The sequence below is a fragment of the Mesitornis unicolor genome, unplaced genomic scaffold, assembly GCF_000695765.1.
Source record: "Mesitornis unicolor isolate BGI_N332 unplaced genomic scaffold, ASM69576v1 scaffold24785, whole genome shotgun sequence".
Taxonomy (NCBI): Eukaryota; Metazoa; Chordata; class Aves; order Mesitornithiformes; family Mesitornithidae; genus Mesitornis; species Mesitornis unicolor.
Window position 1 is genome coordinate 15,833 of NW_010184041.1, and position 17,055 is coordinate 32,887.

The following is a 17,055-nucleotide window of genomic DNA, read 5'->3' on the forward strand; positions in this document are numbered from 1 at the left end:
GAACCCAACCTCCCCCGTGGTATCACAATATGGGATTTTAAAAATGTATATTCGGAAAGAGTAAAGCTTGGCTTGTATGGTTTTGGTTTGTTTTTTTTAGGCTGAAGAAGCAGAGCGAGAAGAACGGAAAAAGCTTGAGTCAAAGAGAGAGGAGGAAAGGCGGAAAGAAGAGGAGAGAGCACGTCTCGAGGAAGAACGACAGGTGGGATTGGCTGTATTTAGAGATGGAAACTGTGAACCAAGTTTGTCTTTGAAATTGCTTCAATATAAGTTCTGTGATCACCAGAGTTCCCTTTGGCTTTCATGACGACTGCATACATTTTCAATCTGTTGGTTTTTCACTGCTCCGTTTTGTTTGAATTCCAGTAATACCCCATGATTTCAATGTAGATCCCAGCTTTGTTCCCTGAGATGCCTGGCGGAAGTGACACCAGTGCACACACGTAGCAGCAAGCACCCACCCATGCTTGAGTATAGGGCAAAACCCAGTCTCCTGATAGCGGATCTATAACTGCTCTGTGCCATGGGGACAGATTCCTTGGTCAGTTTGTTGTGTTGACAAACATAGCTGATAAAGTTGGCTGTTAGTTTGGCTGGGAGCTGTTTAAGTGCAGGTCTATGACTGCAGCACAACAAGTGTGGCCTTGGGGCCAGGGAGGGGATTCTGCCCCTCTGCTCTGCTCTGCTCACACCTCACCTGCAGGGCTGGGTCCAGCTCTGGAGTCCCCAGCACAAAAAGGACATTGAAGTGCTGGAGCGGGGCCAGAGGAGGCCACAGAGATGATCCAAGGGCTGGAGCAGCTCTGCTATGGAGACAGCTGAGAGAGCTGGGGTTGTTCAGCCTGGAGAAGAGAAGGCTGTGGGGGGACCTTATAGCGACCTTCCAGGACCTGAAAGGTGCCCATAAGAAATCTGGGGAAGAGCTGTTCACTGGGGCATGGAGCGATAGGATGAGGGGGAATGGTTTTAAACTGGAAAAGGGCAGATTTAGGTTGGCTATGAGGAAAAAGCTCTTCCCCGTGAGGTGGTCGATCAGTGGCACAGGTTGCCCAGAGGTGGTGCAGGCCCCATCCCTGGAGATATTCAAGGCCAGGCTTGATGGGGCTGTGAGCAACCTGATCTGGTACCAGTGTCCCTGCTGACTGCAGGGTTGGGCTGGATCAGCTTTAAAGGTCCCTTCCAACCCAACACATGCTATGGTTTTTGTATGAAGGAAGGAGTTGCACTTAGTTGCAAAGAGAAATTTTGGGGGTTGCTTGCTTGGTGTCTGACAGAAGATGTTTGATTATCACAGAATCATAGAATAATGTGAGTTGGAAGGTAGCTCTGGAAGCTCTCTGATCTGCCATGCTCAAACCCATGTCCCATTAGAGCAGGTTGCTCCAGACCTTGTCCAGCCAAGCTTTGAGTGTCCCTTAATGAAGGAGATTTCTCAACCTCCCTGGGCGCTGCTTCATTAATCTCATTAGCGCTGCCTTCCCGGCAGCTGCAACCAGCAAGGCAGAAAGTGAAAGACATCAGCAACCGATTTTGCAGCTGGTATGTAAAATTATACGATTTTATTCTAATTATACGAATTTACATGTGCTTCACAATTCAGGATTTCTAAACCGTGCTCACAAAGGTGTGCGTTAGCAAGAGCGACCCAGAAAAACAGGTACTGTGCGATTGAAACGCTTCTGTTGAATACTTTAATCAGGGAGAGAAGCAAGCTTGTTTCAAAGCTGTTTTGTGTATTCTGGGCATTGGTGCTACTGGGTAAGAACTGGGGATGAGTTTCAAGCTTTCTGGTGCTTGAGCAAATTGTGTGGTAGCTTTGCAGCGTGGAGGCAAGGACCAAAGTGTTCTGCACGATCCTGTGCCGAGTAATTGCCATCCCAGGGGAGCATAGCCCCCAGCTTTCAGTGTGAATTTTTGGGGACACTTAAATGTGCATGGAAATGCGTGTCTCTGGTTTGTAGCGAGCAGATGTATTTTAATTTGTTCCGAGCACAGGTTGGGTAAGTGGAGTGTGTTGCTGGTAACGTTTTAAAAGAGGAAAAGACAATTTTTTGCCTTTCCTCTGAGGGCATAAAGGCAGGATAAAGCAATTTTCATTTTTTTTTTCCCATACCTTACACATGCAGATTGTATCCATGAGATCTTTTGTAGAATGTACATTTACCTCTGAGGTTATTTCACCCAAAAAAATCCTTCATCTTCTGAATCCTCTGGTTCCTTTTCATCAGTAGAAGGCTCCTGCATTTCAGACATTGAAATGGATGAGGAGAATGTCAGTACTACAACATCAGGATATGTAGCATGGTCCAAGACTTGGACTTGTAAACCAACTTAAGCAAGCTTCCAGTGCATCAGTTGGTCCACGGCTGCCCTTCTTGAGGAAGATACACAGACCTAGAAGGACCTGGCAGTGGTCAAAGTGGGAACCCTGAGGTTGGGTAACTGATCTTAACTGCTCTGAGCCACTCCTGAGCTCAGCCAGGCTGCTCCTAACAGCAGCACTGTCTGCCCTGGCTTCCTCTGGATCCATCTCTACTGCTTTTCCCCTGCCTACACACTTCAATAGCACCAGGTTTGTGGCCTCTGTGACCACTCTGCTTTTATCTAAGCATTGCCAGTTTCTCCTTGTCAAATCCAGCTCAGAAAGAGGTAAGACGAGCTCTGCCTGCCTCTGAAGCACACATCTACTGCCCATCCTGGTTGGCATAACAGGGAACTCAGATGGCAGTTCCCTCCAGTGCTGTATTTTTAAGTGTTTTGTCTCCACCTAGCCCCTTAATACTTTTTTTCCTAAGATTCTGGGAATTCAATACCCTTGAGACCTTGATGAGTTGGTTGAAATGAACCAAATGACCCCAATACTCTGGGGGAGGAATTAGGGGAGCACGTGGGCTGGACACTAGCGTTGTTTCATTGTCACTTCCTTTAAGGGAGGCTGATGGACAGAATTTCCATGCCAGGTGAATTGCAAAGCAAATTGTAGTTGAGTTTGGCCAACCTGCTCAAAAGAAGCTGCAGCCCAGGACAGAGATGTTATCCTGTGGATTGCCTGCGGCTTTGACCTGGGATTAGCAGTGCAGCTGGCTAAGCAGGACCAGGCAGGCAGGGTTGAAAAGGTGAGTAGAAAATGAGGGTGAAATTCTAACTAGAGAGGTCTCTTCACACACAAAGTGCTTATTAACATACTTAGCTGGGTTTTTTTAATCCACTTCTGTTAGAGCTCAGTAATTTACTTGGGTTGAACAAGGAAAATCTTACTTGTTTTGATTTTCACTATGCCTGGTAAAGATTGCACTAAAACCCTTCCACCTCCATTTCGCAAGACTCGGTGAAAAAGAGGAATATAAACTAAAGCTTCGGGGTTTTCAATTTTTATTTTTTACATTTTGTGCCTAACAGTTCAAAGGAATTAGTAGAATTTTGAAAATTTCTCAGATGCCTGAATCTACCTTGCTATTCATTTTAACCAGTACCTTCCTTGGCTACTTAAAATCTGTAACTTTAACCTTTATTTGTTTGGTTCATTTGTTTGGTTTTTTCCTAGTAGTCTTTTGAGGACAGCAAGTCAACCTGCTGAGCTACATCATGAATGCTCTTCTACTACTCAAGGGAAAGTGGTTTTCATTATTGTATTTTTTTGCTTGAGTCCAGGACAGGTTGATAATTCATTAACCACTAAACATTTTGAGCCTGGATCAAAGTAAATGTGTCTGGCCATATTTAATGTCCATCCTCGACTGTTTTCTAGTAATTTTTAGTCTCTGTCTTCATCAGTGTCTTTAACAGGAAACAGAACACTTCAAGACTGGTATGTGCTTAGGCTCAGGTTCCTGCTGCAGTCAGCAAAGCCAGCGGTGTTACAGGGAGCATGGTAATGACAAGAACTCAGTGTTTTAGTCTTGACTGGGGGATAGGAAAGGAAATTAATTGAATTAATAGGTACTTGATTACTACATAGGTAAACATAGCCTGTCTTCACGATCATAACGTCTTATCTTTCAAATCTGTTACAGACCAATTGTATGATGTAAAAGATACTGCTGCTCTCTTCTCAATCTCTGTAAGTGGTGAAGGGATCATTTATTGTGTGCTTTATAGACTACATAGGATAAAATGTCACTTACACCTTCCTCCAGACAAAGGATGCTTCATTTCCACAAGTGACATCTTGTCATGAGTGAGCCCTGGTGGACTAAGTATGTGGTCGTAGTATTCCAACACACATATTAAGAGATGGAAAGGCAAAATTAGGAAAGGTAGCCCAAGTAGTGATCGATAGACAGGAGATAAGAACCAAAGGGTAGCTGGCTCTATGGTTTCTGGAGGCAGTTTGATCACTGACATCTCTATAGTTTATGTAATCCCAAAAGGCACAAGAAATTTACAGTTTATCTAAGAATTATTACAGTTATCAGCTTCATTTTTGCCCTTCCTTCTCCAGTACATCAGAGCATTTCTGCAGGGCTAGTGACAGTCTGTTAGGTTTTCTTTCTTCCTTCTGCAGTCCAGGAAAGGTATTAAGAGAGGCCTTACTGCCTCCAGGAACAGCAGCGACACAACTGCATGGATTGTTTGTTGTTCAAATGATTTGAAGTCATAAATTTGGTGGCTATGCTTTATTTGATTTAATTGCAAATTAATTAGTGTATTTACACAAGAGCTTAAGCGATGAGCAGTTAGTCTCCTAACAAATGTAACCACCCCTGTTAGCTAAATTTCAGTTGAACCTCTTTTTTTCAACCAAAATTAAGGCTGCAGCCTTAAACTAGCAGCTAAATCCCAGTCAGCAGCAATGGGCGATTCCTGCACCATTAAATACCAGCTAAAAACTTTGTCAGACGAGGAGGGAAGCCACAGAGATTCAGGAGGGTAGAAAACCGTGTTGCAGCTTGTGGATCTTATAGAAATTCCCCTTTATCTTTGATAAAGTCACCGTGAGTGTTAACCCTTTCCCACACCCCCTACTCAAGTAGTTTGAGATGTGGAGTCCAGTCAGGAGAAAACCCACTTTGTTTTATAAGCAAGTGGATCACCATCTCCAATTATTTTGGGGCAACTCTACACCGTGCTATACAACAAGTGAGAACGATGCCTTCAAGGGAGTTACAGGGGCTAAAATCTTGCATATTTTTGAGAAAAATACCCCCCTGCTTCTATTTAAATATGTTTGTATGCGCTTATAAATAAAATGCGGTTGCCCCTTGGCTTCGGTGTTGCAAACCAGATGATATATTTTTAAATTCAAGTTTCCTTTCCAGCGTTCTGAGGACCTGATTGGCTCTGCGTGTGAGGAAGCTCCTTTATAATTGGCATTTGCTTCAGCTCTGCTTTACCCTGGGGATTTCCCTTTCACTCTTGGAGTTTTTTAGTGGTGAGATGGTTTACCAACCGCCACCTTATCAATGAGAGCGAACTTCCTCTGATGTTGCAAAACAGCGCCTTCATACGAAGCCTTGCAGATTGGTTGCACAAGAGCTTTTCTTTTTGCCCTATGCACAGGCATTTTTGGTCAGTTTTTCTCCTGAAGCCTTGCTTTTCTTTGCCAAGGAAACAGCTCCTGTGGATGCAGTGCTCACAGCTCTTATTCTTCTATACAGAAACGCAGCGTTGAACAGGACCTAATCACCTGTAAATCCATTTGCAGAGTGAATTGCTCCCAAAACCTAGCTTGACACAGTAGAGAAAGCAGCAAACTTATTCACTGTTACATTAAAATGAGGGCTGTGTTGCTCAAGTTTCCAAAATAGGGCGATTTCAGTGAGGCTTTCAGTTTTGCATTTCAGTGCCTAAATAAAAACGGTCTGGAGCTTCAGGGCTATAGAAATCGAGGATGGGCTGGTGACCCTGAGAGTGCTGTGAAGCTTTTGAGAATTAAGACCCTAAGGTTTTGGCTCTTTGATATTTGATCCTGTAATAACAGGCACCGAGTTTTAAAATGTCAACTGAATTATTTTATTATGTATAGCGTTATGTGAACATTGAGATCTGTGCCTCTCCACAGAGCTTTTCATTGTGTTTGGTATTTATATCCACTGTTCATACCTAAACAGTGCATTTCTGGAGGATGATGGAGACTCCAATGTCGTTTCGGTTTAAGCATCAGTTTTTCAAGTGTGTGTGCTTCACTGAAAATTCATTTCTCTTCAGGAAGTACAAGTTGAAAAGCTTGCAGAAAACTCATTATACTCTGATTTTTGAGGGGATGAGGACTGGTAAGAACACTTCTGCCTTTCTAAAGGTATTTTTTTTGTGTCTTAACAGTGAAATCCTAGAGATCCATCTGCTCTGTGTTAAATTATTTATTTGTAAAGTCTTTTTGCTTCCTGCAGAACCTGTGCTAACAGCCCAAACTGGATGTTACACAAGGAGAGAGTTTCTTTGGGCCATGAACCTCAAAACATTTGGCATAGGAACCAGCGTGTGCTTTTCCTTAGCACGCAGAATGAGGAAACAGCCACAAAAAAGGCTGAAGAGCCCAGTGCTTGCTCTGCCTTCCTCACTGGCAATGAGATCTCTTCCACTTAACGGTCGAAGAAGCCGCCTATAAATGATTTGTTTGTCAGCAAGTTGGTCCTTTATCTGATTTGGAGGAGGGTTGACACAGCACCCAAGTAGCAGTTTCCTCTCTGGGAAAGCTGCTTAGGCGAAGCTTTCAGAAAAGCCACTTACTCTGTAGGCCAATATCGCTCAGTGTGAGTGTCACCTTAAATGGGTTACTGCAGTGAAAGCTAGAAATGGTCCAGTGTCTTCATGCTGGACAGTGCTTTAAGGGTCCTCACCCTTTCCTAAAAAGAGTAATTCATGATAAACCTTCAAAGGCTGTAATCTGTACACCAGCCAGAATGCTGCTTTTACTCAAGCAGCATCCCAGAACTGCAGAGGGTTTTGTGTTCCCAGAAATCAAGGTCTGCTTCCAGCTGTGAGGCTCAAAGAGTTTTCAAGATGCTGTGGGTTTCACCTGGTAAAAGATTGAGCGTTTGTGTGGTTGGCACAACTGATGGTTTTGATGTCTTGGATATGATCTTTGTTTTGTGATCAAGGTAAATGGCAAACAGAAGGAAAGGAGCCTCACAGCAAATCCAGGTCCTTGGTGGGGAGATGGGATGGAGGAAACCTGGAGGGCAGTGGAGGGACTGGGACTGGGTGCAGTGGGAAATTGGTGTGGACCAGGTCTGGTACAGGAAGGGATGAGGATTTTGGAAAGCATGGCCCACAGTGCTGGAGATCCACTCTGGAAGCTCTTGGGTGTCTGCTATGCAAGGTGGCACATGAAACTCATAGCAAGCATGGAGAGGTAGAGTCAATCCAGCAGTGTTAATGTGGATGTTTTGTCTGAAAAAGGAGAGAAAGAAGAAAGGTTTGCGTGATTAATTTTATTTTTTTTTCCATAAAGACATGACCAGAGTGGGAGTTTGTTCTTTGCATACAGTGTAATAAACAGATCAACATAAAGACATCTTTGCACTCTAGCAAGCCCTCGATTTGGGTAACGTTTTGGTGGGGGAGGAGAGAAGCAAACCTGCTTTTTTTTAAAAAAAAAAAGATTAAATTAAAAAAGCAAGCAGCTGAAGGTGAGCATCTGCAGTTACCAAATTTCCACAATGCTGGGATTTCCCCACCACCCCACCCACCGCTGGCAGGAGGTGGCCCAGCTTTTATCTCTCCTCCGAGCCTCGTGCTTTACCACTTAACTCCGCAGCAGTTCATGAGATCAGAACAGGGAAGGGCGAAGAAACCCGACTAAAACCCTGAGGGGGGTTTTTTTAATTTATATTTGTGCTGGGTGCCCCCTGCGTGACTTGCATGAAGCAAGCGCTAGGCTGCGTTTCAGTAGCAGCCCCCGGGGTGCTGAGCACGTTGCCCTGTGTGGGTTATGGCACAGACTCGTTTTTTCTGGGAATGCAACCTGCCTAAATTTGACCCTGCACCTTCCACGCAGCTGCTGCATGGCTTGGGCATGTGAGAGAAGAGTGCTAGTGCAGCAGTGAAAAAAAAAGCTTAAAATAAGTATTAACAGACTTCTGTAGGGTTCCCCTGCTCAGCTGCTGGTGCTCATTGCTTCTCCCAGGGCAGTTATGCAAAGTCATCTCTACTTTTGGCCTTAAACAGGTCACAGTTTGGCTAAATCCTTCTTTTTTTCTTTACAGATTGAATCCTAGGTGAATTTAAGCCCGTGAGACTGTGCAGGGAGTGGCTGGGATTTGTAGTTAGTAGATGAAAAAGCTGCTGGAAATGCTGAAGTGTTACGGAGAAGGCTACAAGCACCAAGAGATGTGAGGCTTTGAGGGCTGACGTGCTTTTAGCGGTGGCTCAGACCACCTGGAAATGCTGTGCTGATCCTAGCATCAAAATTTAGGATCTGGAAAACCAACTCATGTTGGTTTTTAGGGAGACCACAGAAGAGGGACAGGCAGCTGAGCGCTTTGAAAGTCTCACAGCAGAGAGGCTTTTCTGCCTGCGTTGGGAAGGGAATCCCTGGTAGGAACATGCTGGTGTGTTTTAATAAAATAGAAGGTACTTTTCTCCACGTGGGAAGACAGGAATGGGTCTCGTTCATTTGTTGTGAGACTTTCCAGAAACGGGAAAATATTTCTTAGTTATTGTTGCTCTCAGTTGTAAATGGGTCACTGTCTTCTTCTGATTCTTGTTTTGCTAAAGCAACTTTCAGGTTTCGTGCTTATTTTTCTCTTCTCATTTCAAATCCTGTTGAGTTACAACCTCTGTAATCAGACCAGAGGAAGAAGCTGATTTTTTTGTCTTTCCAGGATCAAGATTAAATTTAATACGCTTACAAGAAAAGAACAATTGCTGCCGCTTCCAGATGAAATACGGTTACGTTGTTCTTGGCACCTGTAGAGTTTGTAAGGGGAAAAAAAAAATCTACTGTTGACCTTTTGCTAACAATCCTTAGTGATGAATGGCCCAGAAAATGGTCTTGTTTTGTCTCAAGAGCTGCCTTAGATGTCTAATGTTTTCATTTAAAACAGTTGGGTCCAAATACACTTTCTCTGCAGTTTTTATGACAGGGCAACCTCCCATCCCCGTTTATGATACCTCGCTGGTTTTGGCCTTACACGGCATCTTTTTTTTAATAGGGATATTTTTCAATATACTTAATTACCTGTTCCTGCCTCTTCCTGTTTTAATGGCACAAGTGTTTGCTTCCCAGCTATTAAGGAAGCAATTACCGTATTAGTGTCAAAGATGTAGCAGGCGAGCATTTAGAAATCAATATAATTATTCTGTAAGAGACCAATTGCTCTGCTAATAGTAAAGGAATGCCCAGGGGCTGTCACTGACATTTGAAGAGCTCATCTTTGTAGGTTTTAATCAAGGTTTTGCAGTGTGATAGCAACCAAAGGCCCATCAAATAGGAATCTCACTGTACCAGGTGCTGTACAAACGTCTGCTGCTTCTCTGCAAAGTTACATATGTAAAGCTTTTTGGAGAAGAGCAAAACAAATCTTAAAAGAAAATCATGGCAAGCTGCAAATTGATGAGCTCCCAGTAAAACCCTGTTCTTATTTGAAACATTTAAGTAATCTATCCTATTCCAAACTTTTAATCACGATTTTGCTGTGTGAATGTGTGACTATTCCCCATGACCTAGCATGCATCACCATTTCACTGATGTTTGGCTTCGAGTTTTCTGTTTTAAGACTTTTAACATTTCATTCAAGGTAGGTAACAGTATTTTATTGCAAATAAATAAAAGCAGAGCCTGTAGGTTTTGGTTAACACTCAAACATGTAAACTCCTTTTTTAAGGCAATCATACCCTGTCTCCTGTGCCTAAAATACTTTGTACAGATCTTTACATTCCATGTATTCACAGTTTGCTTGTGTGTTGTAAGACAGTGATTTTACTTGAAACTTGGAGGCCAGCTTCTCCTCTCACACAGATGGACATCAGTGTAACTGCGCTGTTCTTTGTGCTCCCTCCCAGTGTACACCAGTGCATGTCAGGGCAGAATTGGGGCCAGCGAGTGAAAATGTGGATGTTGCATCAACGTGCAGTCAGGGGCAGGGACTTCCTGTCACGGGATCTGCAGAAGAAGCATATTCATGCAAATTAAGAGAGCAGGTTGCTATATAAGAGTGATTTTTCTCCTCTGTGTCAGATCTGTTAAGAGCCAGCCTTGGTTGTCTCGTGTGCAAGCTTACACCACCATCTGAGGTGGTTACTACCTTAAGGATGGCTTCTGAAATTAATGATGCCATCAAGGGAGAACTTAGACTCATTTTGGAAGCTTTTTATCTTGTATCTGTCCTAGTAAAACCAGACTGCAGATAAAGAAGACGCTACTTCGCTTAAAACCAAACCTGTTTTGGGGAGATGCAAACTGACCACTTGTCATCTTCTCTCTTCAGGAAGAGGAAAAAAGGAAGGCAAAGGAAGAGGAGGAGAAGAGAGAGTATGAAGAGTACCTGAAGCTGAAGGAGAGTTTTGTAGTTGAAGAGGAAGGGGTTGAAGAATCAATGACAGAGGAAGAGGTATGTATGTATGTATGTATGTATCTATGCTAGGCTGTTACTGCAGTTTCCTTTATCTGCGTTAGGCTGCCCTTACTGCATTCTGTTTCATTTAAAATGAACTTAAAAGTAGGAGTCAGCCAAACGTTTTTTGCTTGTGGAAGCTAAATTCTGTCTATGACACATGTTAACCTGGAGTATTTCCCAGGGAATGCTACAGTCCCTCGTTCCAGACTCCTACGAGTTAGTTCAGAGTATGAAGGCAAACACTTATTGCTGAAAATGTGTCCTCTCCTCCCTTAATGTAAGGACTGAGATTAAACTCGTCCTGGAAGTCAGATACTCTCTTACTGTCTTCAGCTTTGCTCTACGCATTTACAGCGGGCCAGGTGAAAGCACAGCTAAATGTGGAGTTTGGAAGTGCCCACATAGCTTGGGAGGAATTGCTGGTTTTGGTTTTATTTTCTAGACCAGTGGAGCTGCTGTGAAATCAAAATGAAAAACCAACGTCTTCCCTTAAAAAGGCTTTTGTAAAGAGAATTCACAGGACACAACCTAGGTGCTTGTGGGTTGTACGCTGGAAAACCGTCCATTGTGTTGCAAACGATTGCTGTGGTTGATAATCTTTCAAACTCTCCGTGAGGTCCTAGCGTGCTCCTCCTGTGGCTGCTGGGGTCGGGGGTTGAGATGTGACACTTGACATAATAGCACAGCAAGCTCAAAAAAGTCCCGCTGCTGTGGGTGGCGGTGCTCTTACCCTGCTGAAAACCTTAGACTAATTTTAATTGCTATCAAAGGCTGAAGTTACTCTTGGGTTGGATTTGCCAAATTTGAGCTGGCTGATGCATTTCGTAAGTAGTTTTTTCAGGGCCATGTGTGCATTTGCTCCTTTGCTGAAATGACCCTGTTGTGTTGAATAGATTTGCCCGTAGCAAAGAGTGGCTTTGTGCTGAGGAGCGTGTAAGGAGTCAATACCGCTTGATGTTAGTCACAGGTTCTCACTGTGGACCCTTCCCATTGAGATGAATTCCTCCATCGTGCCAGGGTTAGCACCAAGAGAAGTTGTATCTGGTGATGGGGAACTTCCTAAGATGCAGAGAACAGCAAAATGCGTCATTTTCTATTGAAAGTTCCTTCCAGAAAGATCAGATTATACCTAAATATTATATTTTTCCACCTTTAACTTCCCTTTAAAGCTAGGATATGTTTATTGCCTGTGTTCCTACAGCTGCCTGTCAAGGAGAAATTAATCTTTCTAAATGTGGAAACAGAGAAGGGTGTTTCTCACTCAAAAGAGCCTGGCAGGCAGTTGACGATGCCTGGATCTCAACATAAGATACCTTTGGTAGGGATGGGGAGATAGAACTTTAGTAGTAGGCGATATGAAAGCCATCTTCAGACACCATCGTAGATATTTGGGGACACCAGCCCTGCAAGCCACCCTCCTGCCTTGTGGCGGGTCATGGACTGAATCATTTCAGTATCCTGTGACAAGAGCTGACTCTGTGTTGTGTTGTTGAGGCTGGCTTGCCGAAACTCATGCTGAAAATTAAGGTCCTGAGTCCAGAGCTAAGCACTTAATTAAGGCTGATTGATTTCCAGGGCTGCAGAGTAACCTGATCTCCTGTTAAATCCACATTGTTTGCATTGCCTTTGAAAATCCAGCCGCTTATATTAAAATGCCTGATTTCAGGTGTGCAGCTTTGAAAATGGCTTGAGCTTCCACATGTGTTGTGCAGCTGCGTGCTACACTCGACCATCTGCACGAGCTGTCTCCTGCATCGCTCTGTATTTTACCTCTGTACAGTGTCCCCAGTGTGTGTATGTAACTTCATAAACAATGCACAAATGCACCCAGATGTGGTTGTTTCAGGGTATGATGTGAAGAATGGAAGATTCAAATATGTCCTTTCAGAAAACACTTAAATTGGGCTTGAACCATATTCTGTCTTAGAAAAATATCTGTCATAAATGCCTCTTTAAGATTAAATCTAGATTTGTTTTTCTTCCCAGTTCAAAATCTCCCTCTGTGTGTGTGTTTCAAACTTCAGGAGTATGCGGGTTAGACACTTTTATAATATTTGTACTCAGCAAGTTTGTGATGCGTTTAATGTTGGTGACTGTAGAATAACAATTGTTCTCCTTGCTCTATCCAGTCTCGCAGCTTTCTACTGGAATTTCTTGAATACGTCAAGGTAAGCTCCCACTGATCTTTCTCCTCCTTCTACTTTTGATCTATAAGGACAAATGCTTCTTTCTCCGCTGTTGTTATACCAAAGGTCAAATGCATTTTTCTTCTCTAACAATATTATGCAAATAATTTGTCCTAATTAATCCCTTTCCTCCTTTACTGGAAACCAGACTCTTACCTGACAATGTATGTATGCATGTGTGGGAAAGGCTTCATTAGCAAACCAAATCGCTTGCATACTTCACAGGTTCCTAATGATTTTGTTAATCCAGAGTCTCCCTCTCTGGACCAGTTTTACATGTCCATTACCCCAGCAAAAGCCTGAATTTACAGGTTTGTCTCATGGGTAACTCTCTGCAAGGAATCAATATGAATTATTGCCCTGCAAGTCTGTATGATGGCTTGATCCTTCTCGAGTTGATGCAAAGCCACGGGGTGAGCATCTTTGGGCTGCTCTCAGCCGCCTGCATCGCCAGGACTTGTGGTGCTGCATCGCCAGGACTTGTGGTGCTGCATCGCCAGGACTTGTGGTGCTGCATCGCCAGGACTTGTGGTGCTAAAGCCTGAATTTACAGGTTTGTCTCATGGGTAACTCTCTGCAAGGAATCAATATGAATTATTGCCCTGCAAGTCTGTATGATGGCTTGATCCTTCTCGAGTTGATGCAAAGCCACGGGGTGAGCATCTTTGGGCTGCTCTCAGCCGCCTGCATCGCCAGGACTTGTGGTGCTGCATCGCCAGGACTTGTGGTGCTGCATCCCATCACCATCGGGCTATGGTGACAGGGGCTGCTAGGTCTGCATCTGCCAGCTGCTTTCTGATCAACGGGATCTCCGAGGGTAATTTGGAAATGTGTAAGCTGGTGGCATTCAGACTTTAGATATACCTTCATCACTGCAGCCAAATGAAAACAGCCCCTGGTCAGTAACTGAAGCCCCAGCTTAAGCAGTCAACCCTGATCAGAATCGCCACCAAAAGCGAATGAGGCAGCTGAGAATAACTGGAAAAGCTATGGGTGATGTGTTCAAAGAGCCTGAGTAAAACCACGCAGCGATGCTGAACCATCAGGTGGCACGTTTCACGCTGCAGCCGTGCAGCAATTTCAATATTCTGTTTTCTGCAGAAGCCAGAGAGGTTTTGTTGAAAGGGAGGGGAGCTTGGAATTGGCCACATCTGTTAAGACCACCCTCCGTTTCAATTACTGACTGTGGAAATGAACTACGTGGTACAGTGTGATCCCAATTCACCCGTTCCCATCTATGGCTTTCAAGATACCACCAAGTTGTGGATTAAGGGAAATGTGCTGGTGTTTATTGATAAACAAGCTGCCCTAGGATACCTGGAGGTACAACATCAGGCCATTTCAGCGCCTCTTGGGATCTTGCCCTAAAATTGGGAGGTTTCCAAGGGATACCTCAGCAGGGCCTGATTCTGCACGTTGCCCTGGTGGTTGTGATAGATGGAACGGATTAGTCACAAACTCTCAGTTCGGTGTTTAAGCACAAATGTATAGTTTTATATTAGTCACTGCTACTTGACGTCAGAGAAATTAAGCATAGGCTGAAAACCTAATGCAGAAGCACTTTGACACCTGATTTCCTAAGGAGAGATGAGTTGCAGAACTGGGGCACTGCTTTCTTTTACAAGTTTTAGTATTATTTTTTTTTTAAATCTCGAAAGTATGCTTAATGCAGATTAATGTATTGCCCTCATCCTCTGTCCTGTTCACAGAAACCGTTGGCTTATATCAAGAAGCGGTGCTAAGCTGCTAATAGCTGTCTGAAAAACATATAAATTAAAGGAGCAATTGGCATTTAGAAAACAATAAAATTGAATTTAGCTCTTCTGTTGAATAATTTATTCTACTGGTATAACTGGCTAGAGAGAGCTCACCCCATACTTCATTCCTAAGGGTATTTAAAATAAAACACAGCCTCTTTTCTCCAGCTCTGCCTCATGCGATTGTTTGGAATGGGATTTTTCCTAAAGGCAGCAAAAGGATTGACACCCCCTAATTCTGCTTTTCAGAAAGCTGAGCATCTCCCTTCCTTTGAGGCTTTCCTAGCAGCCCCTCCAACTCAATGGGACCACTGCAGCGTCACCACCTCACACCTCAGGCTGTGGCATTGCTGCGGTCTTGCTCTCCATCGTCAGCAGCAGAATCATACCTAAAATTCAATTAATTCAGTAAAATGGGGATGTGTGTCTGTTGCTCTATGAAAGTTAAGCCTGTCCCTCAAACGTGAAGCATGTGGTGAAGTGTTTTGTTGCCACAATGTCCTTACATTTCAGAGCGTGCATGGGGAAACGCATCCTAATCCCACCCCACCCTCTGGGCTCTCATTCACAGCAGGACCTATCTTGGAAAGCCTCCAGTAAATTTGGTCATTGAGGGTGAATATCTTTAAGTGAAGGTTCAAATCCTGTTTTTCTCGTTTACGTGGCTCTGTATCCTTTTTTTTCAGAGAAGATACGGCGGATCCTGGCAGTTCCCAGCTCTGAGAACTGAATTCCATGGACTGGTTCCAGTTCCAGGCGTTCAGTCCATGGTATTCAGTTCTCTAGCTTGGCTGCATCCAACTTCACAACTGCTCAGTCTCTTTATGTGGTTTTTTTTGGTCTGATTTTATTAATGAGAAAGATTCAGCGATTTCAGCCTCTCTTTATGTCTTCAGTGTCCTTCCAGCGTACTCTCAGGATCAGAAACAAATGCATTTATGGTTTGAAGTGTTGTATCTGATAATGTAAACGTAGCTCTTGTTAGCCCTGAATGTTAAGTGAAGAGTTCTCAAGAGTTTGGTACTTTCCAAATTCCTTACAAACAGTGCATCCTTTCCTGCATCTGAACAGATGAGTTTCTAAAACATTTGCAGATGAGAAAACAGGAACTAAGTAGCTCCAGATGAGTGCACCAGGTGTTTTCTCTGTTAAAAATCCAGCATAAAACCAGATGTGAGCAGTGGTGACTGTGTCCTGATTGAGAGAAGAGGCTGCAGTGAGAATCAATTGCCAAAGCAGAGTGAAAATTTGCAGCTCCTGCTTCTGCCTTTGCTCTCAGATCATCGCGCTACAGCACTGACAACTTTAAGAAGGTGTTTGCTTGCTTAGGAAGATTATTATGGCATTAACACACATGACATCAGTAAAACAGGCTAAAGCATTTAATGCCGTCAGTCTTGTCTGGATTTTTATGTATGTGCTCATTTATACCGGTGATAAACGGTACCTCGAAATATCTCTCAAGCAAAAAAGGGATCTTGTTAAAGAAATTAGAGGTAGAAGCTGAGAAACTCGGGTGGCAGGGACTGAGCCATGGCTGGTTGTTGTGCTTATGCTCCTATCCTCCTTCAGTGGGTCAAAGCATCTTTCCGCAGAGCAGAGTAACTTAAGTCAGTGTTTTTCATTGAAGAGAAGAGCTTCCTAGGGAAAGTTAGAGTGATAGGTTCTGCTTTGTCCGTTAAATGCATTTTTTAAAAGAAATATGCTAACCCTCTGATCATCAGCTGCATGTAACTCTTGTTTGTCTCCATAGAAAACAAAGGTAATTCAGCTGGAGGACTTGGCTTCGCATTTGGGTTTAAGAACACAGGTAAGCGCTACCTTTTGGGGTGCGAGTACAAGCAATGAGTTTAAAAGGACAGAGAGGAAGTGGGTGAATAAGGATAACATCTGTGCAAGTGTCCCAGCATTTCTGAAAATGCTTGGGTTTTTGGTGAAGGCCAGAAAATTCAGCCTAAAAATGTGGCCGTTTATCACAATACCACCATTTCAGTTGGAAAAGACCTACAATGATCATTTGCTCCAACTGCCTGAGCACTTCAGGGCTGCCCAAAATGCCTCTTAAACACTGATAGGCCTGGGGCATCGACCACCTCTTTAAGAAGCCTTTTCCAGTGTTAGACCACCCAGATTTGTATTTCTGATGCACTGCTTAAGAATATTGTCGCTCTCAGCACCAAATAATCCTGTTAAAGTGAACTTGTGGTGTAATATCTGTACTTTTTTTTCCCCTCTGTCCTTTCTCTGTTCTCTAAACGTTTTATGTTTTGACCCTGAAGAATAGTTGTGGCTTGGTTTATTTTAATTTGAGCACATTTGATGTGTATTTCTAAGTGACCGATGTTTTCTGTTGTTCTGTACCTCATCTGATCTTGGGGTGCCCCTTCACAGCAGCTTTCACTGCTCTAAGTCCAGGCTGCTGTGCCCTTGCCTCTCTCCTAAACCAGAATTGCATTTAAGCGAGCCAGCTAAGGGAATGTAATCTGGTAGAAATCTAAACTACAATTTGCTTCTGCAGTCACATAAATACAAGAAAAGGAGAGAGGCAGAATTGTGGAAACCAAGGCTTAGATACTGGCTTAAGGTGTAGGGAAGCTGAATGCTCGGAGGCGC

General features: G+C 43.6%; 1 protein-coding gene across 1 annotated transcript in view; it reads left to right on the forward strand.

Moving 5' to 3' along the window:
• DDRGK1 (DDRGK domain containing 1) overlaps positions 1-17,055 on the forward strand; it is a gene marked incomplete at its 5' end in the record, with an annotated part of 30,939 nt that overhangs the window by 12,090 nt on the left and 1,794 nt on the right. The window contains 4 exons of the mRNA XM_010184346.1: positions 101-202; positions 10,371-10,493; positions 12,629-12,667; positions 16,196-16,252. Coding sequence (XP_010182648.1) covers positions 101-202; positions 10,371-10,493; positions 12,629-12,667; positions 16,196-16,252 — 321 coding nt within the window. The remainder of the gene's footprint in view (positions 1-100; positions 203-10,370; positions 10,494-12,628; positions 12,668-16,195; positions 16,253-17,055) is intronic.